At 51.5% G+C, this 20,553-nt stretch overlaps 1 protein-coding gene across 1 annotated transcript in view; it reads right to left on the bottom strand.

Annotated features, from left to right (window-relative positions):
- Positions 1–12,434, bottom strand: part of Myo15a (myosin XVA) — a 56,739-nt gene extending 44,305 nt beyond the window's left edge. The window contains exons 1-10 of the mRNA XM_050163812.1: positions 8,868–12,434; positions 6,994–7,076; positions 6,348–6,411; positions 5,712–5,821; positions 5,339–5,413; positions 5,049–5,139; positions 1,835–1,840; positions 1,510–1,613; positions 1,331–1,394; positions 111–224 (exon numbers count right to left, since the gene is read on the bottom strand). Coding sequence (XP_050019769.1) covers positions 111–224; positions 1,331–1,394; positions 1,510–1,613; positions 1,835–1,840; positions 5,049–5,139; positions 5,339–5,413; positions 5,712–5,821; positions 6,348–6,411; positions 6,994–7,076; positions 8,868–12,434 — 4,278 coding nt within the window. The remainder of the gene's footprint in view (positions 1–110; positions 225–1,330; positions 1,395–1,509; positions 1,614–1,834; positions 1,841–5,048; positions 5,140–5,338; positions 5,414–5,711; positions 5,822–6,347; positions 6,412–6,993; positions 7,077–8,867) is intronic.
- Between the last annotated feature and the right edge of the window lie 8,119 nt (positions 12,435–20,553).

The raw sequence follows: 20,553 nt of genomic DNA, 5'->3' as shown, positions 1-20,553 counted from the left end.
CTGAAGAAAAGATAGATCAGGTGGGCTCCTCTCTCTACTGAGGCCCGAGGTTCCTGTCCTCACTGCCAGGAGCTGTGGGGTTTTGGGTATCTGGGTTTGTGCATGCTCACCTGGTTCAGATAGTAATAGGTCTCAGCCTCCTGCAGGCTGAAGGCCTGCCGCAGTTGGGCTGGGAGGCCGGCCAGCAGCTCATAGAAAATATGATAATTTCTCTCGTTTTTGGCCTGCAGGGGAGGCAAGAGGCAAGGTGGGCTCATAAAAAAGTGGTTCCCTCAGTCACTCAGCCAGGTTCAGCTGTGCACATAGAAACATGTCCATACACAGGGACCTGCAAGTTGGCTGGCATCTCTGGGGGTGAGATCTGAGAGCATCTTGGTGTGATGGGGTGCTGGCCTTATTTGGCTTGGAGAAATAGCCCACATTTTTCTCTTATGTAAACCAGCCCTGCACACCTGGAGACATGCATCTCCATGACCCAGATGTGTACACATAGGCCTTCAGATGGTTCACTTGGCCCATTTGGCTGAGGTCTTCTTAAGCCCCAATCCCATGGGGCACCATAGGGACAGATCTCATAGAATCCATCTACTATCTTGAGACATAGTTCCTTAAAAGGTACTATGTTTCAGGGCTGGAGAGAATGCTCAGTGGTTAAGAGAACTAACTGGTTGTTCTTCCAGACGTCCTGAGTTCAATTCCCAGCAGCCACATGGCAGCTCACAACCATCTGTAATGAGATCTGGTGCCCTCTTCTGGCCTGCAGACAGAACACTGTAATGTGTCTCACAGATAAGAAGTGAAGTATTTAAGGGTGGGGATGTGAAAGAGTACAAGGAAATGCTCAGAATAACGTGGCTTTCTTGAGTAAGGGACATGGCAGCCTGATTCGGAGGAAGCATGACTTGGAGGAGGCAAACCGTTGAGCCACACAGGTACCCTTGTATCTGCAGGCTGCTGTTGGGGTAGAAAGAAGGGAGGTACACACACACAAGCTCAGGTACACACACACACACACACACAGAGTGAGAGAGAGAGAACCATAGAATAAGGTAGCGGCTTGGACATGGCAGCAAGACTTGCAGTGTTGGGCCACACATGTATCCTTGTGTTCCTGGGGTGAAGAACAGACTTGATCTTTTGGGTAGGAATGAGTCAACTAGGCTGTTGGGGTAGAAGAAGAGAGGGGACAGATCTCAAACACACACACACACACACACACACACACACACACACATCTTCACATGTATATACATATTTGCTCATAATCCACTACCCCCAGCCCGAGCTGGGCTCTGGGTGTCAAAACCACCCAGGCCTGTGGCCCGCCTACCTGGAACACGATCCTTGACTTCTCCAGCAGGTACTGAGAGGTTATGGCACCAGAGATCACACCCCTAGGGAAACACAGTCAACTCTTGGGGACTGAGGTGGCCCACTTAGCTTCGGGTGCTGCTGTGGGCCATGAAGGGTTCTACAAGGCCTCTGAGCATCTACCACGGTCCTACTCACCCTTCTAGAAAGATTTCCACAAACTTCCCAAAGCGGCTAGAGTTGTCATTCCTGACGGTTTTGGCATTACCAAAGGCCTCCAGGAGAGGTGTTGCCTCCAGGATCTGGACCAGGAAGGAAAGGTTGTGGGAGAGATGGACACTGAGGTCAGGGTATAACCAAACAGGGTCCCAGGGAACCCTCCCTTTGGAGGGGTGATCTGAAGCAGTCTCCTTATGGAACCCTAGAGTCTCCTCTCCGTCCCTGGAAGCCCCACCCTCATGCGTGGCTCTGCACCCCGTGTTCCCGCTGTAGCACCCATGGTCCATACACACAGCCTGCATACCTTTATCTTCAGGGGTGTTGTTGAAGCCGGAGCAGAAATGAAATGAGATAAGATAAGAGAGATTCATTAACAAGAACAGCCACCTCTCCCTCCAGGAGGCTGGGAGCCTTAGTCTCTGGAAACACTGGTGGTCTCTTTTAGGTCCCTGTTGCAAGTCCCACAAGCCTCCATGACCCTCGGTCAAGGGACTGAAGCATGGTCTCAGGATATGGCATGCAGCCAGTGTGTCTGCAGCAAGGCGCAGGGAAGCCCCATCTTTTTGTCCACACCCCACTCCTGCCATCCTTCTTCCAGGCTCCTGACATTCCCTGGCTCTTACCTCTTGGGTTAGACTCAGCACAGTTACCAAGGTGTTCTTTGGGGGCTCATCCCATCCCTGCGGCACCCACCTTATCACTGTCCTGCTCTGACCTCCAAGTCCAGCCCTTGTCTCAGTGTTCTGCCTCCCCTCCTTCTATCTGTCCCTCCCGCTTCACCAGGCCCCCTCCATCCAGACCCATCCCTGCCTCAGGACATCTGCACCCACTGATCCTCGTTCTTGGAAGACCCTTATGCTTCTCCCTCCTCCTTCATGGAGCCTCCCCAGGCTTCTGTCCCTCAAGGCGCTCAGCACCTCAACAAATATATTTTCCTGGCTACTCTCTGTGTCCCTATAGAAAGTCAGCCCTGTGGGTGAGAAGGTATCCGTCTCCTTGCACACTTGGGTCCCAATCTCTGTTCAGGGCTAACAGATGCACAGCAGGCTCTCAAAAATTCTCTCAATGGATAAAAACAAGGAGTTTAGCGAATCATGAGCAGGGTCACCCAGGGTGATCATAGCCAACTGTGGCACCCACCTACAAGTACAGACTGTGTGTCAGACATTTTGCCTTGACAATTATTCTGCCTCCCCCCCCCCCCCAGATCTAGGTATAGAATGTAAGACCTCACACATGCCAGGGAAATGCTTTACTGCTGAGACATACCCACAGCCTTTTATTTGTTTTTCATTTTGAAACAAGATCTCACTATGTAGCCCAGAAAGGTCTTGGGTACATGAGCCAGCTCTCTCAGCCTCCTCAGTACCTGGGACAGTGGGTCTGTACCACCACAGCCTAAGTTTTGTTCATGTCAGTATCTGATACTTAGATGCTAACATCACTGCTGTTCCACAGACTCAGAAACTGGGATGGATGTAGAGAGGTACTACAGCAAGCCTAGGGTCTCTGAGTGCACAGAGTGGGTCCCTAGAAGTGCCTGGTGAACTTACACTAAGTATGCACAGGGCATTGTCTCTGCTTAAGCCATGTCTTCAGAAGGAAGTTTTGGGGATAGGAAGGGGCCCAGTTCTCCCAGACACGACACCTGTAACATCAGGGTGCTGGCAAAGCTCCTCTGCCCACATCCACACTCGGCCTGGTGCCTGCCGAGCTCCCAATAAGAGCAGCAGAGGGTGGGATTGCTCTCAGCTGCTCAGTAATCAAGTTCAGTAGGGCATTGTTCTATATGGTCCCTCAGTTTGGGAGTCCCTGGAAAATTCCAGGGTGTTTGTGGCCCCTTCTCTGCTCCTGGTACCCAGCATAAGACAGGAAATGGAGTTAGAAAACTGGGGGGGGGGTCTCCTCATGGGCTAGGGTGTATAAACATTTGAGGGAGAAGGGCCCTGCTGTGTGATTGGTTCTGGTGAGGATACGTGACCAAAGCTATTGAATGAGACAGACTCCTCTGTAATGAAGGAGCTACCACATCATCATCTTGCTGACCAGAGTGTATGGTGGTGGGTCACGGCATGCCCATTGGGTTAAGACCCTGGATTCAGCCATACCTTAAACTGACCCTAGACCTGCCCTGCCCAATGTCTTCACGGTGTGTGCCTGACTGAGAATCTCTCAGACCCAGTATGTCACACATCCATCCTCACTTATGCAACCTCTTGCCGTGGAATGTAAATTTCTGCCCTGTCACCTCGGTCACTTCTCTTCCTAGGCACCAGGTTCTCAGTCTGCAAGCGATCACAGACCCCCTTTCAAGGGGGCACATGAGGCTCTCTGAGGGCATTTGGAAGACACCTGGCCCAAGGAGGAACTCATGGAGCCCATTTCTCTGCCTGCCTACCTCATTGGGCTCTCCCAGACACGTAGAAGAAACTGAAAACCACCTAGAGCAGAGAGGGCATGAGTCAGCCTTCAAGAGGCCCTGCCAAGATGGCCACTAGTTACCACATTACAGCCATTTGCCTGCTGGGAATTCTGAGAGCCCATGGTTCTGGACACTCCCTGAGCCCTGGATTCCCATCATCTCGGAGTCGACACCTGATCGGTACCTCTTCTCAGCTGTTCCTCTTACATCAGCGCTGTCCGAGGTCACTCTTGGTTTAGCCCCTCTTCATACTGACTGGACCCTTCAGCCAAGTCCCTGGCTGGCTTTGCCCTGCACCTAAATGCATCCTTATATACCGAGCGCCACAGTCACAGGCACCTGGACCCTCTGATCCTGACTCCATATATCCATTCTGATGTCCCATGGGCACCCTGGATTGGCTTGCACCTTTGCACAGGATCTTTCCTTGAGACCTGCCCTGGGGCCTCATTGTGCTTGTAGTGATACTCCCCAGCTCTCTCTTTCTGCCCTTGCCCCTCCTTTTTTTTCTCCTCCACAAAAACTAATACCTACTCTTTCCAGTAGACATAATTTACTTAACAGTTACTTATATTTTCCTCTTCTCTACCTCCTGCCCTGGAACGTAACTCCTGAAGAGTTGTAAACATTGTCTTAAGATTTTCTGTTCTTTGCTGAGCCCAGAAGACAGTAAGGCCTCAGGAAACGTTTATTGAGGGAATGGAAGATCTTCCAAGACTGGCGTCGGGTTGCAGGATTTAGTGTGCTCATGTCTGCTCAGCAAGCCTGAAGTCTGCTACGGCCTCTGCCTCATGCTATAGCCATACCTGAACCTGTTCAGCATCTGGGTATGAGACTATGGTGGTCCTGGCCATAACCCAAAAGACACGGACAGGCTGGAGACACTAGACAGTAAGAATGACTTCCCTGCCTATTCCCTGGAGCTTCCCTGGGGAAGATGGAAGACAGAGAAGCCCTGCATTGTCACCCTGCTGGCTGATTTGGAAGTCAGTCTCCCTCCATCAAGGGCACATTCAAGAGCCTGGTACTGCTGGGCTGGGGATCCGAAGCAGACTGCAGACAGGGAGCCACGTGATAGCTTGATAATAGTTCTCACCTGCTGCATGACGTCCCGTCTCTGGTTCATGGCAGCCAGGCAGCGCAGAATCAGCTTCGTGGCCTCAGTCTTTCCGGAGCCACTCTCCCCACTGACCTAATACAGGGCCAGAGTGTCAGCTCTCCTTTGCCTTTCCACGTCCACTTCAACCCATGAACCACATGGTATCCCAGAGGTACCCAGGGCCCTTCCTGTGGCTCACAGTAGGCTCTCATCTCATTATCTAGAAGTCTGGATGCAAACCCGCTACCCAAGGTGCCTCGATCTGTTCCCCCCACAGCTTGGCTCACCTGATGATGACACACTGGTTTTGTTTGGCATCAAGCATTTTGGCGAAGGCGAGATTAGCAATTGCAAAGAGGTGCCTGGTGAGACAGGGCACAAGATACTACTGTCTCCAACAATCAGTTTCCACAGTCCCAATACTACCAGGGGTTGGGGGATAGGTATTTTTGCTCAGCCAAGCAGCCAGTGCTGCCCACCTCTCACCCCCAAGGGAGAGCTATAGTGGTGGCCTCTAGAGGAGACCATGCCCTGCCTGGGGAGAGATTGCACTGAGTTGTGGGTCGCCAACTCCCACTGACCCCAACTCATGGCTGGAAGGCATCCAGGGGCTCCCCAGGCTCAGAGATGGCAACCCCTCCACACCCCACAGATACTCACGGGGGATTCTCTCCTAGGGCACGACCGCTGTACTGCTGCACCTGCTCTGGCCCGTAAATGGAGAACATTTGGTATGGGTTCACTGACACCAGAATGCTGCCGATATAGGTCTGTTGGTAAACCTGGACCTTAGCACCATGGTTGCCATGGCCACCTGTGGCTCCCTCTTTCTGCTTCAGAGCAAGGAACCCCTTTCTGATGGGCCATATGTTTGCCTGCCGGGCCTCATCCTATCATCCCTCCACAGCCCAAGAGGACCCGTGCTCTAGCGGAGTCCTAGGCTCCGCACAGGCTGAAGTTGTGAGTGTGAAGTGAACCAGGCTCCACGGCCTTAGTCAGGCCAAGATGGCATGTGATCTTTGCCCACCTTACTCATTCATGGTCAGGCCCAGGCTGCAGGCAGTTCTGCCCCATGACAAGGTCAACCTCCACTGTCTAGAGCAGAGAAGCAGGGAGCACATGTACCCTGAAGTCAACAAAACCCTTACAGGTATACATGACTCAGAAGTGGCTCCAGGCCTCAGGCCTCAGGCCCTTTGTCCCACAGCTCTGGGGTCCCAGGTTCCTTTCCACCCTTCTGGCCATCTCCAGTCTAGAATCCAAGCATGTCCTCGGGCTGGCCAGCCCCAGACTTACATAGATGAGGTTTCGTTCAAATCTGGTCTTTAGGTTTGACAGCACAGTGGTCTCTTGGAGGTCTCTGGAAGGACATGAGGTACTGTGAGGGTCCCAGTTCTGGCACAGGCTCCACCATACTTGGCACCGTGTCCTTGTCAGGTATGTTTGAGATTAAGCCCCTTTCTGCCACTGACCAGCTATGAGACTTGGGCAGGACAGTTCTTCTTGTTATGCCTCAGTTTCTTCATCTGTCCAGTGGGGTGGCAAACATCATACCCACTTGGTGGGACCCTGAGGACTCTGAGGCAGAAGGCTTGAGGCTGAATTGTTCTGGTTGGAGAGCTTTAGGGTTTGACAATATTTGCCAGAACTTTCCCAGCAACTGCCCATACCTATCTTGTGGAAGAGAAACTGAGTCACACGGTGAGGAAATGATAGGTCCATGACTGCCTAGCTGGTAAACGGTATAGCTGGGATCTGAACCAAGGACCATCTAACTCACAGAGCTCTGACTTGCACACATTTGACTTTTGTGCTACTTCATGACACTATTTGCAAACGGGGAAAGTAAGGCTCTGGAGGTGTCCATAGGGGTAGACAGCCCAGCAGTGAGGACGAGAGCTAGGAATCCGACTGGGACTCCTCCCTCACCCCAGCCACTTACTCCAGCTGTGTCATGTCCTCCACGCCATCTTCCCTGTGCTGCTCACGGGACCGCACAGAAGGCAGGTTGCGTATGGAGTGCATCTATGAGAGATGGAGACAAGCTGGAGGCCTGGGCGGAGCCTGGCTTGGATATACCGGGCACCTGCTCCAATGGTCTGAGAGGAACTCAGGCTGAGATCCTGGGGGTCTTCCAGACTCTTTGTCTTAGAGTGCAGTGGCCCCTAACGACTGTGTACATCCCTTACAAACAGGGACGTGAGTCTGTGTGTAAAGTATTTGGGGTGCATGCCTATGCGGCACCGGTGTCCTGCTCAGGGAGTGACCACACACAGATATATCCACAACCACAAACACAAGTGTCTGTCCCCTCCCCACCTCTGTCCTCTCAGTGTCCCGACCCTGCTCCCCACAGATCCCCTGTGTTGGCTTGCGTGACAGCTTGATGTCATAACACGAGGCCTCGGGAAAGACAAAGATGGAGGTTGTTCCAGGATGGAACCGTCTCCTGCCCAGGGTAAGTGTGTAAATACTGCATGTGGACCTTCTGGAGTGGTGCTGCAGTTCTTGCAACTCCCGTGCATGTCTGCATTCTTCCAGCATGCTGTGGCCATGCACAGGCCCACGTGTTTGATTAAGGCACACTTTCATAGAGGTATTCTCAACATCCACTTGGAATGCACCTGTGGGCAGCAGCTAGGGTCCTCGACCTTGAGGATCTTGAGAGTGGGAGTCCTGATGTCAGCTTGGGGCTGAAGGATCTCCACAGTGCCCATCCATATGTACACATGTATGCACACACTCAAAGGGTGGGCTGAGAGCCCACATCTCCACAGATGCCATGTCTGCTCAGACTTGGCACCCACCACCTCTCCTTGCTTGTCCCTGGTATTCACTCATCCACATTCAGGCACGTGGATCTGCAAGATTCTGTGTTACTGCGAGTATCCACATATACAACCTTGACCCTTTCCCATCCCAGCTGCACCCTCCCTAGGCAAGGAAAGCGGATACGGGAGGGCCTGCATGCTGCTGGCCCTCACTCTGCTGTTAAGTAGGGCGCTGCAAGTATCAACCCTCCCGCCCTGGCCTCCAGCCCACCCATCTGCTCATGTGCTTGCCAGCGGCCACAGACCCTGAATAATTCAGCCACTCACGTATTCCAGAGTGAGGAGGGCCCAGGCATCCTTGCCCCTCACCCCTGGGCACCCTGTGCCCCGCTCCCGCAATGCTGCAGCCCACACAGCACGGGGCACCCGTCGTCGGGGCCAGGGTCCCCCTAGCAGCCACGCTGCCCCGGTGGCCATGGCTAGGCCAGCTTGCTGCCTGCCTGTGGGCACGGTCTGCAGAGGTGAAGAAGTACCGCCTATCACTTCTTGCCCCACCCTTCCTGGGTGTCCCCAGGGAGGCTTGAGTGATCACCTACCTCCTCTAAGGGCCACTAAGCATCCAGATCACCTTCCACCATGTATGTGGCAGTCAGTCATGAACTGGGGCTCCCTGAGACAGGCTGCCTGCCCTAGACCCTACAGACTCCTGGCATCTGCCCTGAGACAGGCTGCCTGCCCTATACCCTACAGACTCCTGGCATCTGGGACACAGTTTCCCTACTCTGCAACGGGACAATCAGAAAGTAGGATCCTGTACCTCTACCCTCACTAGTCCTTTCACCCAGGATCTGCCTATGCTGGGCACTCTTTTGTCTAACCCCAGATGCCCTGCAAGGTCCAGGTAGTTCTCCCCACCTTCAGAAGGGAGACACAGGTCCATTAGGCAGTCACTTGCCAGCACTGCCCACAACTCCTCAGGGTACCTCCTGTCCTGGTTCCTAGCCAGAACTCCCAATCCCACCCTCTCTGACTTGTGCCTCCATACCTTGTTCTGCCAGCTTTGGGGGCCAGTCTTTTTCCAGGGGCCACTGTGGGACAGGAAGTCACCTCTATGGCCCAGAAGGTAGGATTGAAAAGAGTGGGTCTGAACTCGTGGCCAGGGACAGTGAGCATCTGTTGGTGACCAGAGGCGGGACCAGCGTAGACTACAGGCTTTGGGTGCTGGGCCATGCTCTGGGTCTTGGTCTGGATGCTCTGGAGGCTGCAGGGGAGCAGACCCTTTTCGCTGGAAGGAGTTCAGCCCTCGCACTTGAGGCATGACGACAGCGAACCGCCCAGGCTCAGCCTGGGGCTTCTCACCTGCCTTGAGCAAGGGCCCTGGGGCTCTGGTAGGGGCCAAGGGAGCAGGGGTTCTGGACAGCGTCTTCCAGCGGCGCCATAATGGCCACGTAGCCCTTGCCTGCTTATGTGTGACCAGTGGGTATGAGTGGCTAAGGCGTAAATCCTTCCTCTCTGAGCAAACATTTTTGATGGGAGGTGTTGGGTTCATGGTCTCAGGCTCAGCTGGTGGCTGAGGATCTCCTGGGGTGACGGTTTCTTCAGGATCCTCTAAGATTGGGCTGGCTGACTCCGTGAGCTGCCCAGGCCCAGGATCACGGTGTTGGCCCAGGAAGATACCAGTTAAATTGGAGGCTTGGTTCTCAAGCTGTGGTTCACATGCAGGGCTCATGTGCTCATGCAAAGTTTCTGGCACGGGAGAAGCCCTGGAGAAGCCTCTAAGACTGCCTACACCTTCTGGCCATGGAGAAGGTGGGCGTTGTGTAGAAGGCATGTCTACATCCCAGCTAGGGGCCAACGGGGGCACTGTCCAGGGTGTCTCTGAGTCCTCTGGTTCATGCTGGTTCTCTTGGTGCTCCAAAGATCCTGTGGCCCAGGGTACAGCACTGGGTGGCGGGTGGTAAGGTCTGTGTACCCATGGCTTCACAGCTCTGGTAGGTGGCTCGCTGAGGCGCCGCCAGGTCCGCGGAAGACGTGAGGGAAGGTTGAGGGATCGGTGCCGGGGGCCGTGGTTCATGAGTGGGGGAGGTGAGGGTGGTCGGGGAGAACCTAGGACTGGTGAGCAGGGTGGACGTAGGCGCCCAGAAGCTCGGTGCAGTGAAAAGTTCTCCCGAAGTGACTGTGGCCTTCGTGGAGGGGGTGGGAAGGGTGGCCGGAAGGGTCCCCTTCGTAGGGATAACTGAGGAGACAAAGGCCCCAAAGGTGAGTGGTAGCCCTGGCCTGGCAGGCTCCTCAAAGAGGGTTGGGGTGAGGGTAAATTGGGTCTTCTCCTTGACCCTATAAGGGAAGACCTGGGAAAGCCAAAAGCTGCCCCTCGACTGCGGGAAGCTCGGAAAGAGGGCCGGGGTACAGGAAAGGCCAGAAGGTCAGGGGCACCCTCTGGGCTTAAAGGAGGGGGCTCAGCAAAGCCCCACCAGTTTGCCTGGGGTGTAAAGGGCACATGAGCTGGGGCAGCCCAGGGTGGTGGATGCTGGCGGAGGGAGCCATATGGTGAGCTGTAGGGTGAAGCTAGTCTTGGAGGCCTAGACAGGGTTGGAGAGAAGGGTGGAGCAGGTGGTGGACCAGGACTCGGAGATGGCCCAGACACTGGAGGGGAGATGAGGGCACTCCAATGGGTGAGGTTCCGTGGTGTGGGCCTGGGTGAGGGCGGGCCGTTGGAGTTGTTGTTGTTTCGAGCTTGTGGCTGACTCCGTCTCAGCACAATGGGTGTGTTGGGCCGATCAGGGTCCATGCCTGCCAGCTTGTAGCCAAAGCGTTTGTAGGCTGCCTCTCTGACTGCGGGCCGCCCCCCTCTGGCCTTCTGGCTGCCCCTGAGCCGTGGTATGGGCTTCTTTTCCGACAGTGTCTTTTTGAGGAATCGTGCCAGTGAGGTGGCTGGGCGTGGTGTTGGATGGCCAAACTCAGGGGCAAAGCCTAGGCCTTGGCGGGCACGGAAGGCTGACAGGGCACGCTGCAGGTTTCGCTGGCGGGGCGTGAGGAAGCTCCAGTAAGGATGGGTGTAGGGCATCGTGGGCACTGGAGGCATCTCCTCTTCTTCTTCCTCCCCCTCTGCATCCCCTAAAGGCAAAGGGATGTCTAGAGAGGGTGGCAGGGGCACCTCTAGCTTCTCCTTCCCAAACAGCTTCACTTGGGGGCGGGGGAAGAGGCGGAACTTCCGGATGAGGGACAGCTTGGATCTGGCTGGCTTATCCATTCCTTGCTGCTCAAAGAAGGCGGAGCTGGGAAGGCGGAAGGAGGTGCTCTGCCGTTCTCCACCCACTTCTTCAGGCTCCTCCAGCTCTGCAATGTCATCCATAGGGTGGGCATATGGGTTGTGGGGCGACAATATGGGTGGTGGCACCCAGGGGTACATAAGAGCTGGCTCTTCTGGATATACATAGGGCGCCCCAGGGGGGTAGATGGCCTCAGCCCCACCACCATAGACGCCTTCCGCATAGGGAACCCCATAGGGATCAAAGTAGGGTACGTCATAAGGCCTGTCATATGGAAAGTCATAGGGTGGATATATCATGTGGGGAGGCGCATAGGGATCCAGGTAGTAGCTGTACTGGTAACCGCCATCTTCAAAGCTGTCATGGTAGCTGTAAGGAGATGAATACCCTGATGGGGGCGCATATGGGGGCTCAAAATCATCGTAGCCATAGCCATATCCATAGCCGGGGTAGAGGGTGTCACCATAGTATTCTGGATGATAGTAGTTGTACTGATCTCCGGGTGGGTACCCGTAGTCATCATAGGGTGGCCAGGCTGGGCTATATGCACCGAATCCAGACAAATAGGGCTCCTGTTCCTCGTAGTGGTGTAGCGATCGCTGATCGTAGTAGTCGTCACCCTCACGGTGGTAGTCATAATATTCACCCAGGTCCTGGAAGCCCTCGAGCCCATACAATGACTTGCGGGAGCCTGCATGCCGGAATGGGGCTTCGTCCTCAAAGGGCAGGAAGCCCACAGGCTCCCCGGAGGAGTAGATGCTGTGGCTGCGGGGGAACCTGCGGAGCCGGCCTCCATGCCGCAGGATCTCAGCACCGGACGGGAAGGGCAGCTTACGCGAGCCCACTCGAGAGCTTGAGCGCTGGAGCCAGGCGTCCAGTGTGGCCTGCTCACTGCCTGACTCCTCCGCCTTCTTGAGGAGGAACTTCTTGGTCAGCCAATTGATAGCTGTGGACGCCTTGCTGAGCGACTGAGCACGAGGCTTCAGACGGCCATAGCCGCGCCGTCCGGGGAAGCGGATCACCATTAACGAGGGCTTCTTTCCCTTCATCGCCCGTTTCTTCTTGCCCACACGCATCTGTGTCATGAGCTTTGATGTGGACTTGAGTACAGTACGGGCCTTCTTCTTGCGTTTGGTCTTCTGCGGGCCAGTGTGGAGACCCCAGAAGAAGGCCGATGCACTCCGGAACTGACCCTTTTTGGAGATCTTAGGTGTGCGGTCTCGGAAGCCCATGAACAGCCGAGATGTGCCCTTCAGGCTCCGCTTGGGTTTCTCCGGCTCTGGGGCTTTCTTGCCCTTCTTTCCTTTCTTAGCTTTCTTCTCTTCATCTTCCTCTTTCGCCATGATGGTTGTTGTGTCTGATGGGCTTGGAGTAGGTGTCACAAATTCAGGAACTTGGAGGCACTGCTTGGAGACCAGCTAGGTCTTCTTGCTTGTGACTGGACCTGAGTCTCCTCAGCGTCTGAGCAGCTGGGACTGGCTGGGTGGCACGGAGGGGGAGGATCCATAATTCATCCTCTAGACTAGCCTTGGGTTTCACCTTTGAGAGGAGGTGGAAAGTGCCTGGGTGTTGTTTTCTAGACTGGGAGGCCTGTGCTGGGGCCTGGCTTTACAGTCACCATGACAACAACTTGCTGACTCTGTCCAAGCCCTCGTGTGTCCTAGCTGGCTAAGCTCTAAAGAGAATGGCTGTTTAACAGAGGGGGACATTATTTGCCCTAGAGCCCCTGCATGGGCTCAAAGTGGAGAGAGGTCTCCTGAGGCCAGGAGAGGATACTCACAACCCACCACATCACCTTGGAGGGGAACTGGAAGTGAGAGGCAGGTGTCCAGGACTGTGGCCGGTGTAACGGGAGCTGGCCAGCTCCGGGGAGCTGAATAATGCATGGAGGGGGGCCTGGCTGCAGCCTTGTAAAGCAGAGCGTTGGGGAGCATCTCTGCAGGTCATGGGGAGGGGCAGGGCACTGAGGAACAAAAATGAAGCATGGCCCAGCTCTCCAACACTGCCATTGACTATGTAGCCTCGGGAAAGCCCCTTGCCCTCTCTGGTGTGACTTCCTTTTCTGTAGAATGAGAGTGACAGGTTATGCCCTGCTTCTGTCACCAGTAAGAAGTAGAGACCTAACGGTACTGCTGGGTGGTTTAAGAGGCAGGAGGTGCCTCTTGGTGGTTCCTTACCACTGAGATCCACGCTATCAGTGATGTGGATCAGGAGGCTCATTCCTGCCCTGGATCTGATCCACAGGGATTCACAAAGTCTGGAGGAGGAGGAAGTAGGGGACGAGGAGGACATGGAGGGTGGATGTCGGGCAGCAAGTTAGACTCAGGAGGCTTGGGGACTGTGAGAATGGACCCCCCCCACACACACACACACCAGTTTTGAACCCTATGTCCTATTTCCCTGAGTCATTTTTAGGAGGTTCACTATCACAATTGTCCTTATTAGAACTTAAAACGCTATGTAAATGGAGGGGGGAGGCTTCACAACGCCCCTTCTTAGGAGTTAAAGCACCGTCTGAAAGAGAGAGAGGTACGATAGTCAGCCTTTGTTGAGGCCCATTGAGGGAAAGCTATTTCTCCTGATAAAACATGACTAGTGCCGGGCATGGTGGTAGGTCATGTATGTAATTCTGGCTATCCTGGAACTCTCTATGTAGACCAGACTGGCCTTGAACTCTCCTCTGGCTGCTGAGTGCTGGGATGATTTACTTACTTTTGAGACAAACTTTCTAGCCTAGACTTTGAATTCCCTATGTAGCCCTGAACTTCTGATTCTTTTGCGCCCACTTCCAACCGAATTACATTTCCAGTGCCTAGATTTAAAATATTTATGACTTAATTTTTTTGAGGCAAGGCCTCGCTATGTAGACAGGGGTAGCCTCAAACACAAAGATCCACCCACCTCTGCCTCCTGAATGCTGGGATTAAAGGTGTGTGCCAGCATGCCCTGTCCAAAATTTTAATTCTTTTTTAAAAAATTGACTGTTAGGGAGTTGGAGAAATGGCTCAGAAGTTAAGAGCATTTGTTACTCTTGCAGAGGACCTCAGGTTCTCAGCACCCACAAGGTCACTCAGTCATCTTTAGCTGCAGTTTCAGGGGATCCAACCCCTCTCCTAACCACAGTGGGCACCAGTGGCTCACATGGTATACACATACATGCAGGCAAAATAGCCACACACATAAAATAAAATAGCATTATTTATGATCAAAAGAGTTATATCTGTGGCCTGGGTACAGTCTGGTTCCTTGAGTGACTGTCGTTGTGTGTAAAGTCCTGAGCTGTGGCCCTGTCACTGCATAGAATCCGGGATGGTACATGGGTAGTCTCAGTGAGATGTGGCAGGAGAGCAGAGAGGAGGGGAACCCTAGCATATTAAAGAAACCAAGGTTCAGCTCATCAGGGGAACTGAGTTCTTTGTACACAAGTCAGGCAACTCACAACGACTTGTAACTCAAGTTCTAGGGAGCCGGATGTCCAATCCCGACCCCTTTAGACACATGCATGCTTACACACAGACACATAAAGAAAAATTAAATTTTATTTTGAATCAGAGTCTCACTGTGTAGTCCCGGTTAGCCTGAACATGCTATGTAGACCAGGCTGGCCTTGAACTACAGTAATCCACCTGCCTCTGCAACAGCAACAGAAAATAAACCTTAGCAACAATACCAAACCAGGCTGAAAATTCCTTACTGCCAAGATGGCGCATGCACGGAAACAGTCATGCACCATACAGAGGCCTTAGGGGCAGCACGCCATCGAGTTTTAACCTTGCTGTTCCTGGCCCACTTCCTCTCTTGGGAGTGCTTTCTTTCCTATTAAACTGTCTCTTCACCCATTATCATCCACGTGTCCCGGTCCAATTTGTTAATTTTTTATATGTCTGTGTGATGTGGTGGGGTGGGGAATGGGGGCTAAAGAGATGGTGGTTAAGGACTTACTACTGCCCTATCAGAGCACGGCAGTTCAGATCCCAGAATACACATCAGGCTGCTCACAAACACCATAACTCCAGCTGCAAGGGAGCTGATGCTCCTCCCTCCTTTCTGGTCTTCATGGGCTCCCCCTGACTATGAGATAAAGTTTAAAAATTGTTGGGTGTTGTGTGAATGCCTTTAATCTCACCACTTGTGAGGCAGAGGCAGCAGGATCTCTGTGAGTTTGAGGCCAGGATGGTCTACAGGGAGAGTCCCAGAACAGCCAGGGGTTCAGACCCTGTCTCAAAATAAATTGTGTATGCTTGGACACGTCATAGCATGTGTGTGGAAGTTGAGAGTAGTGGAGCCGATTCCCTCCTTCCACGTTTATGTGGGTTCCAGGTCATTGGGCTTGGGTGGGAAGGACTTCCACTTGCTGGGCCATTTTGATGGCTGCTCTCTCTGTCATGTTTCTCATCCCAGGACACAGGAGCCTGGACTATCAGTGGATGCCCACTGGGCCCTGGCACTCACCTATGGCCGTTGGTGAGGCACCAGCCAGAATGTAAGATTTATCTTTCTTTCCACCTCCCTTCTTTTTTCCCTCGCATGGTTTTTCTTTTTGATATAGGGTCTCATGTAGCCCAGGCTGGCCTCGAATTATATAACCGAGGATGACTTTGAACTTCTGATCCTCTTCTACCTCTCAGGTGATAAGAGTACAGACAAATGTGGCCCCACACCCAGCTCTTGTGCGGTGCTGGGGATCGAACTTGACTTCAGTGGAGTCATGTCCCCTACCCAAGGCTTATGATTTTAGCTCTACTTTTAAAGATTTACTTATTGGGGGCCGGAAAGATGGCTCAGAGGTTAAGAGCATTGCCTGCTCTTCCAAAGGTCCTGAGTTCAATTCCCTGCAACCACATGGTGGCTCACAACCATCTGTAATGGGGTCTGGTGTCCTCTTCTGGCCTGCAGGCATACACACAAACAGAATATTGTATGCATAATAAATACATATTTTTAAAAAAGATTTACTTATTTAATCTTATATGTGTGGGTGTTTTGCCTGCATGTGTGTATGCACACTATGTGGGTGTCTGGTGTCTACTGTAGAGGCCAGAAGAGGGCATTAGATCCCCTGGAACTAGAATTACAGACAGTTGTGAGCTGCCATGTAGATTGGGAGAATTGAACTCAGGTCCTCTGAAAGAGCAGCCAGTGCTCTTTACTGCAAAACCATCTATTCATCCTGTTCCTAATGTTTAAAAACTTGCGCACTGGGGTGACCGAGGTGGGAGTCACATCCCACCCAACACATGATGAGGTGAGGCAGGAGCATTAGTGGCACTGGGTCCAAACTGTTTCTCTTCTCCTTTCCTTGTCATCTTTCTTTTTCTTTTTAAAGAGTCTTTTTATATGTATGAATGTTTTGCCAACATACCATGGTCATGCCAGGGAGGCCAGAAGAGGGCAGCAGATCCTCTGGAATTAGAGTTTCTGATGGTTGTGAGCTACCATGGGGGTTCTAGGAATTGAACCTGGGTCCTCTGTAAAAATAAGTATTCTACACTCCCGAGTCATTTTTCCAGCCCCCTTTTCTGCGTTGTATCATGTGCCACAGTGTGTGTTTATCATCTTGGCAAACTTGCTTTCTGTTCCTTTCCTTACTGGGGGACATGGTCAAGGATCAGTATAAGTTTGCTTCTAAAGAAAAGCAGGCTGACCAAAGTCAAAACAAAAAACAAACAAACAAAAACCAAGGTCAGGCATGGTGGCACTTGCTTTTAATTCCACCATTTGGCACTTGGGAAGAAGAGGCAGGGCAATGTCCATGAGTTGTAGGTCAGTCTGGTCTATATAGCTAATTCCAGGACAGCCAAGACCACATAGAAAGACAAAACAAAACAAACAAACAAAAACCCAAATGAAGGCTGTCTGGGCTGTACCCTTTCCTGCTGTTTCTCTTCAAGTGCTGAACAAGCGTCCGCTTTTGATCTGCTTTCACTAAAGTTTCTGGTATTTTCTTTGAAATACAGCTATAGTGTTAAGAAAATATTTTCTTCTAAAGATAAGACAAAAAGTGATCATTATGTAACTCTGCAGAAGAAGCAGAAAGTTCTAAGAGTGGAGATGGAAGACACCAAGAAAACAGTGTCTTCCGGAGATAGCAGGAGTGATGTACATTTGACCTCAGAGACCGGGGCTGCATGCACAGCTCCAAGCCAGATGGGGTCCCAGCACTGGGAGGGAAAGTGGACACGACCTCCTATCTCTAACCAAGCCGCTATTTGCAATTGACAACCACTTGCAAAGGAAACATTGGTTTTCTCCAGTGGAGTCTCACTGGGAAGATGAAGCATATTTAGGGGCCCGCCCCACACCCAGAGGTAGATGGGACACAAAATGAACTCAATAGTGCTTTTAGAGAGTTTTTTTCTCATTTTGCTCTGTCTGTTTTTTTTTTTTTTTAATCTTACTGGTATTTTGCTTGCATAGTATGGTTACCGACCATGTGTTTTTGTATGTCTGTGTTTCCTATGCTTTTCTTTTTAATTCTTTTGTTTTCTGACGGTGAGTGGAGAGGTGGGAGGAGATGGGGAAGGGAACCTGATCAGAAATATTCTATGAAAAAACAATTATCAATAACAAGAATAAAATGGAAACCATTAAATAAATAAAAAGACATAGGCCGTCTTTAATCCCAGCACTTGAGAAGCAGAGTTTGATGCCAACCTAATCTATATAGCAAGCTCCAGGACAGTCAGATGACAGAGAAGGCATTTTCTCAAGACAAAATAAAACTCCCCAAAATGTTAATTTTGTTTCTAATATTGGAGCTCCATTCTCTGCCTAATTAGTGAACCAGAGTCCTTTACTCAATGAACTTGTGTAGTAGCTAGTGTTAGTGGGAATGCTAGTTAGTCAAAGGAGCTGTTGTCTCTGCCTCCCCATAGCCCAGACACAAGGCATAACATTGGGAGTCCTCACCTAAGTCAGAGGACATTGCTAGACCCATAGCTTCCTTTCCCGGCATCGTGTGCAGCTGTCTGGGATACCTAGAAGCTACACTGCCTATGGCAATGATGGTGAACAGCTGGATTTTACTCAAATGCTTCATTGTCAAAAGATCTTCTGATGTTTGCCGACAGCTTCTCGAGGTTAAACAGAGGCAATTCCACCCAGACTAAAAGAACTCTGAGTTATTCCCCAAAGTAAGACCTGTCTGCATCTCCCCAACTTCAAGGATATCTTAAGAACAAGGCCACTTACACCTGTGAACTGACAAGACTTAACTGTTCTCTTTAAACAAAGAAATGTTTGTTTAAAAAGGATATCTGAGTTTTTTAAAAAGATAAGTCCTATTCATAAACCCCCCAGCAGCTATAACTTTCTGTGTTGGCTTTCATCATTTCTCTTTAGGCATTGCTGGTTTAATATGTGCTCAATGACTATGTTACCATATTATTTTGCTTTTAGTCTATTGAATTCTTTTTAAAATTTTTAAATAGTCCTTGGGACTGAAGAGATGGCTCAGCCATTAAGAACACTGGCTGGGGGACTGGAGAGATGGCTCAGAGGTTAAGAGCACTGACTGTTCTTCCAGAGGTCCTGAGTTCATTTCCCAGCAACCACATGGTGGCTCACGGCCATCTGTAATGAGATCTGGTGCCCTCTTCTGGCCAGCAAGTATACATACAGACAGAACACTGTATACATAATAAATGAATATTTAAAAAAAAAAAAAACACTGGGTTCAATTCCTAGCATCCACACGGTAGCTCACTGCCTTCAGTAACTCCAGTTCTTGGGGATTGGATGCTCTCTTCTGATCTCTGTGGGTGCCAGGCATATAAACAGTGCACAGACATATAATCAGTCAGAACACCCAATATATCTAAAATAATAGAACTTCCAAAGGCTCTCATCATCAGGGGCAAGTTACGCAATGATAGCACTGACCTGGGGGAGTCATGGTCCTTGCTTTCCTGGGCTCTTGTCTTTTCTGGGATCACTGGTTGGCAGAATTTTGTTATTTGTGTTTAGACCTAGTTTTCTTTTTCTTTTTTTGGAGCTGTCCTGGAACTCACTCTGTAGAGCAGGCTGGTCTTGAGCACACAGAGAGCCGAGTGTTGGGATTAAAGGTGTGCATGTGCCACCACTGCCTGGTTAGACTAGTTTTCTTAACCTTCTTGTAGAATTTGTGTTATCTAGTATGCAAGTTCCAGACTAAACTCCTTGTGACACAGGGATTCCAGCCAATTTCTACTATAGGGACCCAAAGCTTCCCTACAGCTGGACTCTCAGGGTCCTTCAGGCAGGGACTGCACCCCTCATCAGCATGCAGGACCTACAGAAAACAGGCTGGGGAGACGGCTCAGCAGCGCTAGTTTCATCAGAGAACCTGGATTTACTTCCCAGCACCCACGTGGGTGCTCACAACCATTTGTAACTCCAGTCCCAGGCCCTCTGAGATCCTCTTCTAGCCTCTGCAGTCACCAGAAATGCACATACGTATACACAGGCAAAACATTCATGTACATAAATTCACACACACACCATTACATTATCCTTCAGCACTGCCCAAAAGACTTCTAGGACCATGGCTCCCAGGGGATGGTTATGGCAGGAAAATAGGGCAAAGCATGAAGTAAAAGAAAAAAATCCACATAAAGACACCAGCCTGGAAACACTCCCTGTCAAGGCCAACCTGTATCACAAGTGCAGTGAGCATACCTTACAAAGGACCTATAGGTCCCAGCCTGTGGGGTGCAGGCGCCACTGAGCTGCTGACCCCTCCACCCTCACTAGCCCCCTCCTTCCCTGGCAAGTGCTTTCCTGAAGAACCATTTCTTCTTCTGCCACTCTCCTCGTGTCCCCATCCACAGTCAGAGGACACGAGAATCTGCAAACCCCAGCAGGCACCCGGTGGAGCTCAGGATTCGCCTATAACAGGGAGGTGGCCGCAGGAGGACCACCCTTAGCTACACAGTAGAAATGGGCCATATAAGACCTTCTCTCTCTGCCTTCCCTTCAAAACACCCACAGCAGTCTAAACGGCTCTCCAAACCTACTGGTGATCCCTCCCTTAAGAGTCAACCCAGCCAGGCAATGGTGGAGCACATTTTTAATCCCAGCTCTGGGAAGGCAGATCTCTGTGAGTTCAAGGCCAGCCTGGTCTGTTGAGTGAGTTCCAGGACAGGCTCCAGGGCTACAGAGACAGAGAAACCCTGTCTAACAACAAACAGAGTCAATCCAAAGGAAGCTGTCAATCGTTGGACAGGAAACCATCCCTCAGGAAAGGTGTTCTTCCTGCAGACGTGGGATAATGATTATCTTAGTGCATAGATAGCCCAGAAGCCCTTCTGTGATGGGATTGGTGACAGAATTGTTTCAAACTTTTGTTTTTTTTATTTATTGTGTGTGCGTGTGGAGGTCAGAAGACAGCTTCAACTAAAGTCGGTTTTCTCCTTCCACCGTGTGGGGCCCGAGGCTAGAACATAGGCTATCAGGCTTAGCAATGGACACTGTACCTGCTGAGCC

The sequence above is a fragment of the Alexandromys fortis genome, unplaced genomic scaffold (assembly GCF_014885135.2).
Source record: "Alexandromys fortis isolate MF-2015 unplaced genomic scaffold, M_Fortis_MF-2015_v1.1 scaffold_149, whole genome shotgun sequence".
In the NCBI taxonomy this organism is placed as follows: Eukaryota; Metazoa; Chordata; class Mammalia; order Rodentia; family Cricetidae; genus Alexandromys; species Alexandromys fortis.
Note: the sequence above shows the minus strand (reverse complement) of the source record. Positions and strands in the feature narration are given on the sequence as shown.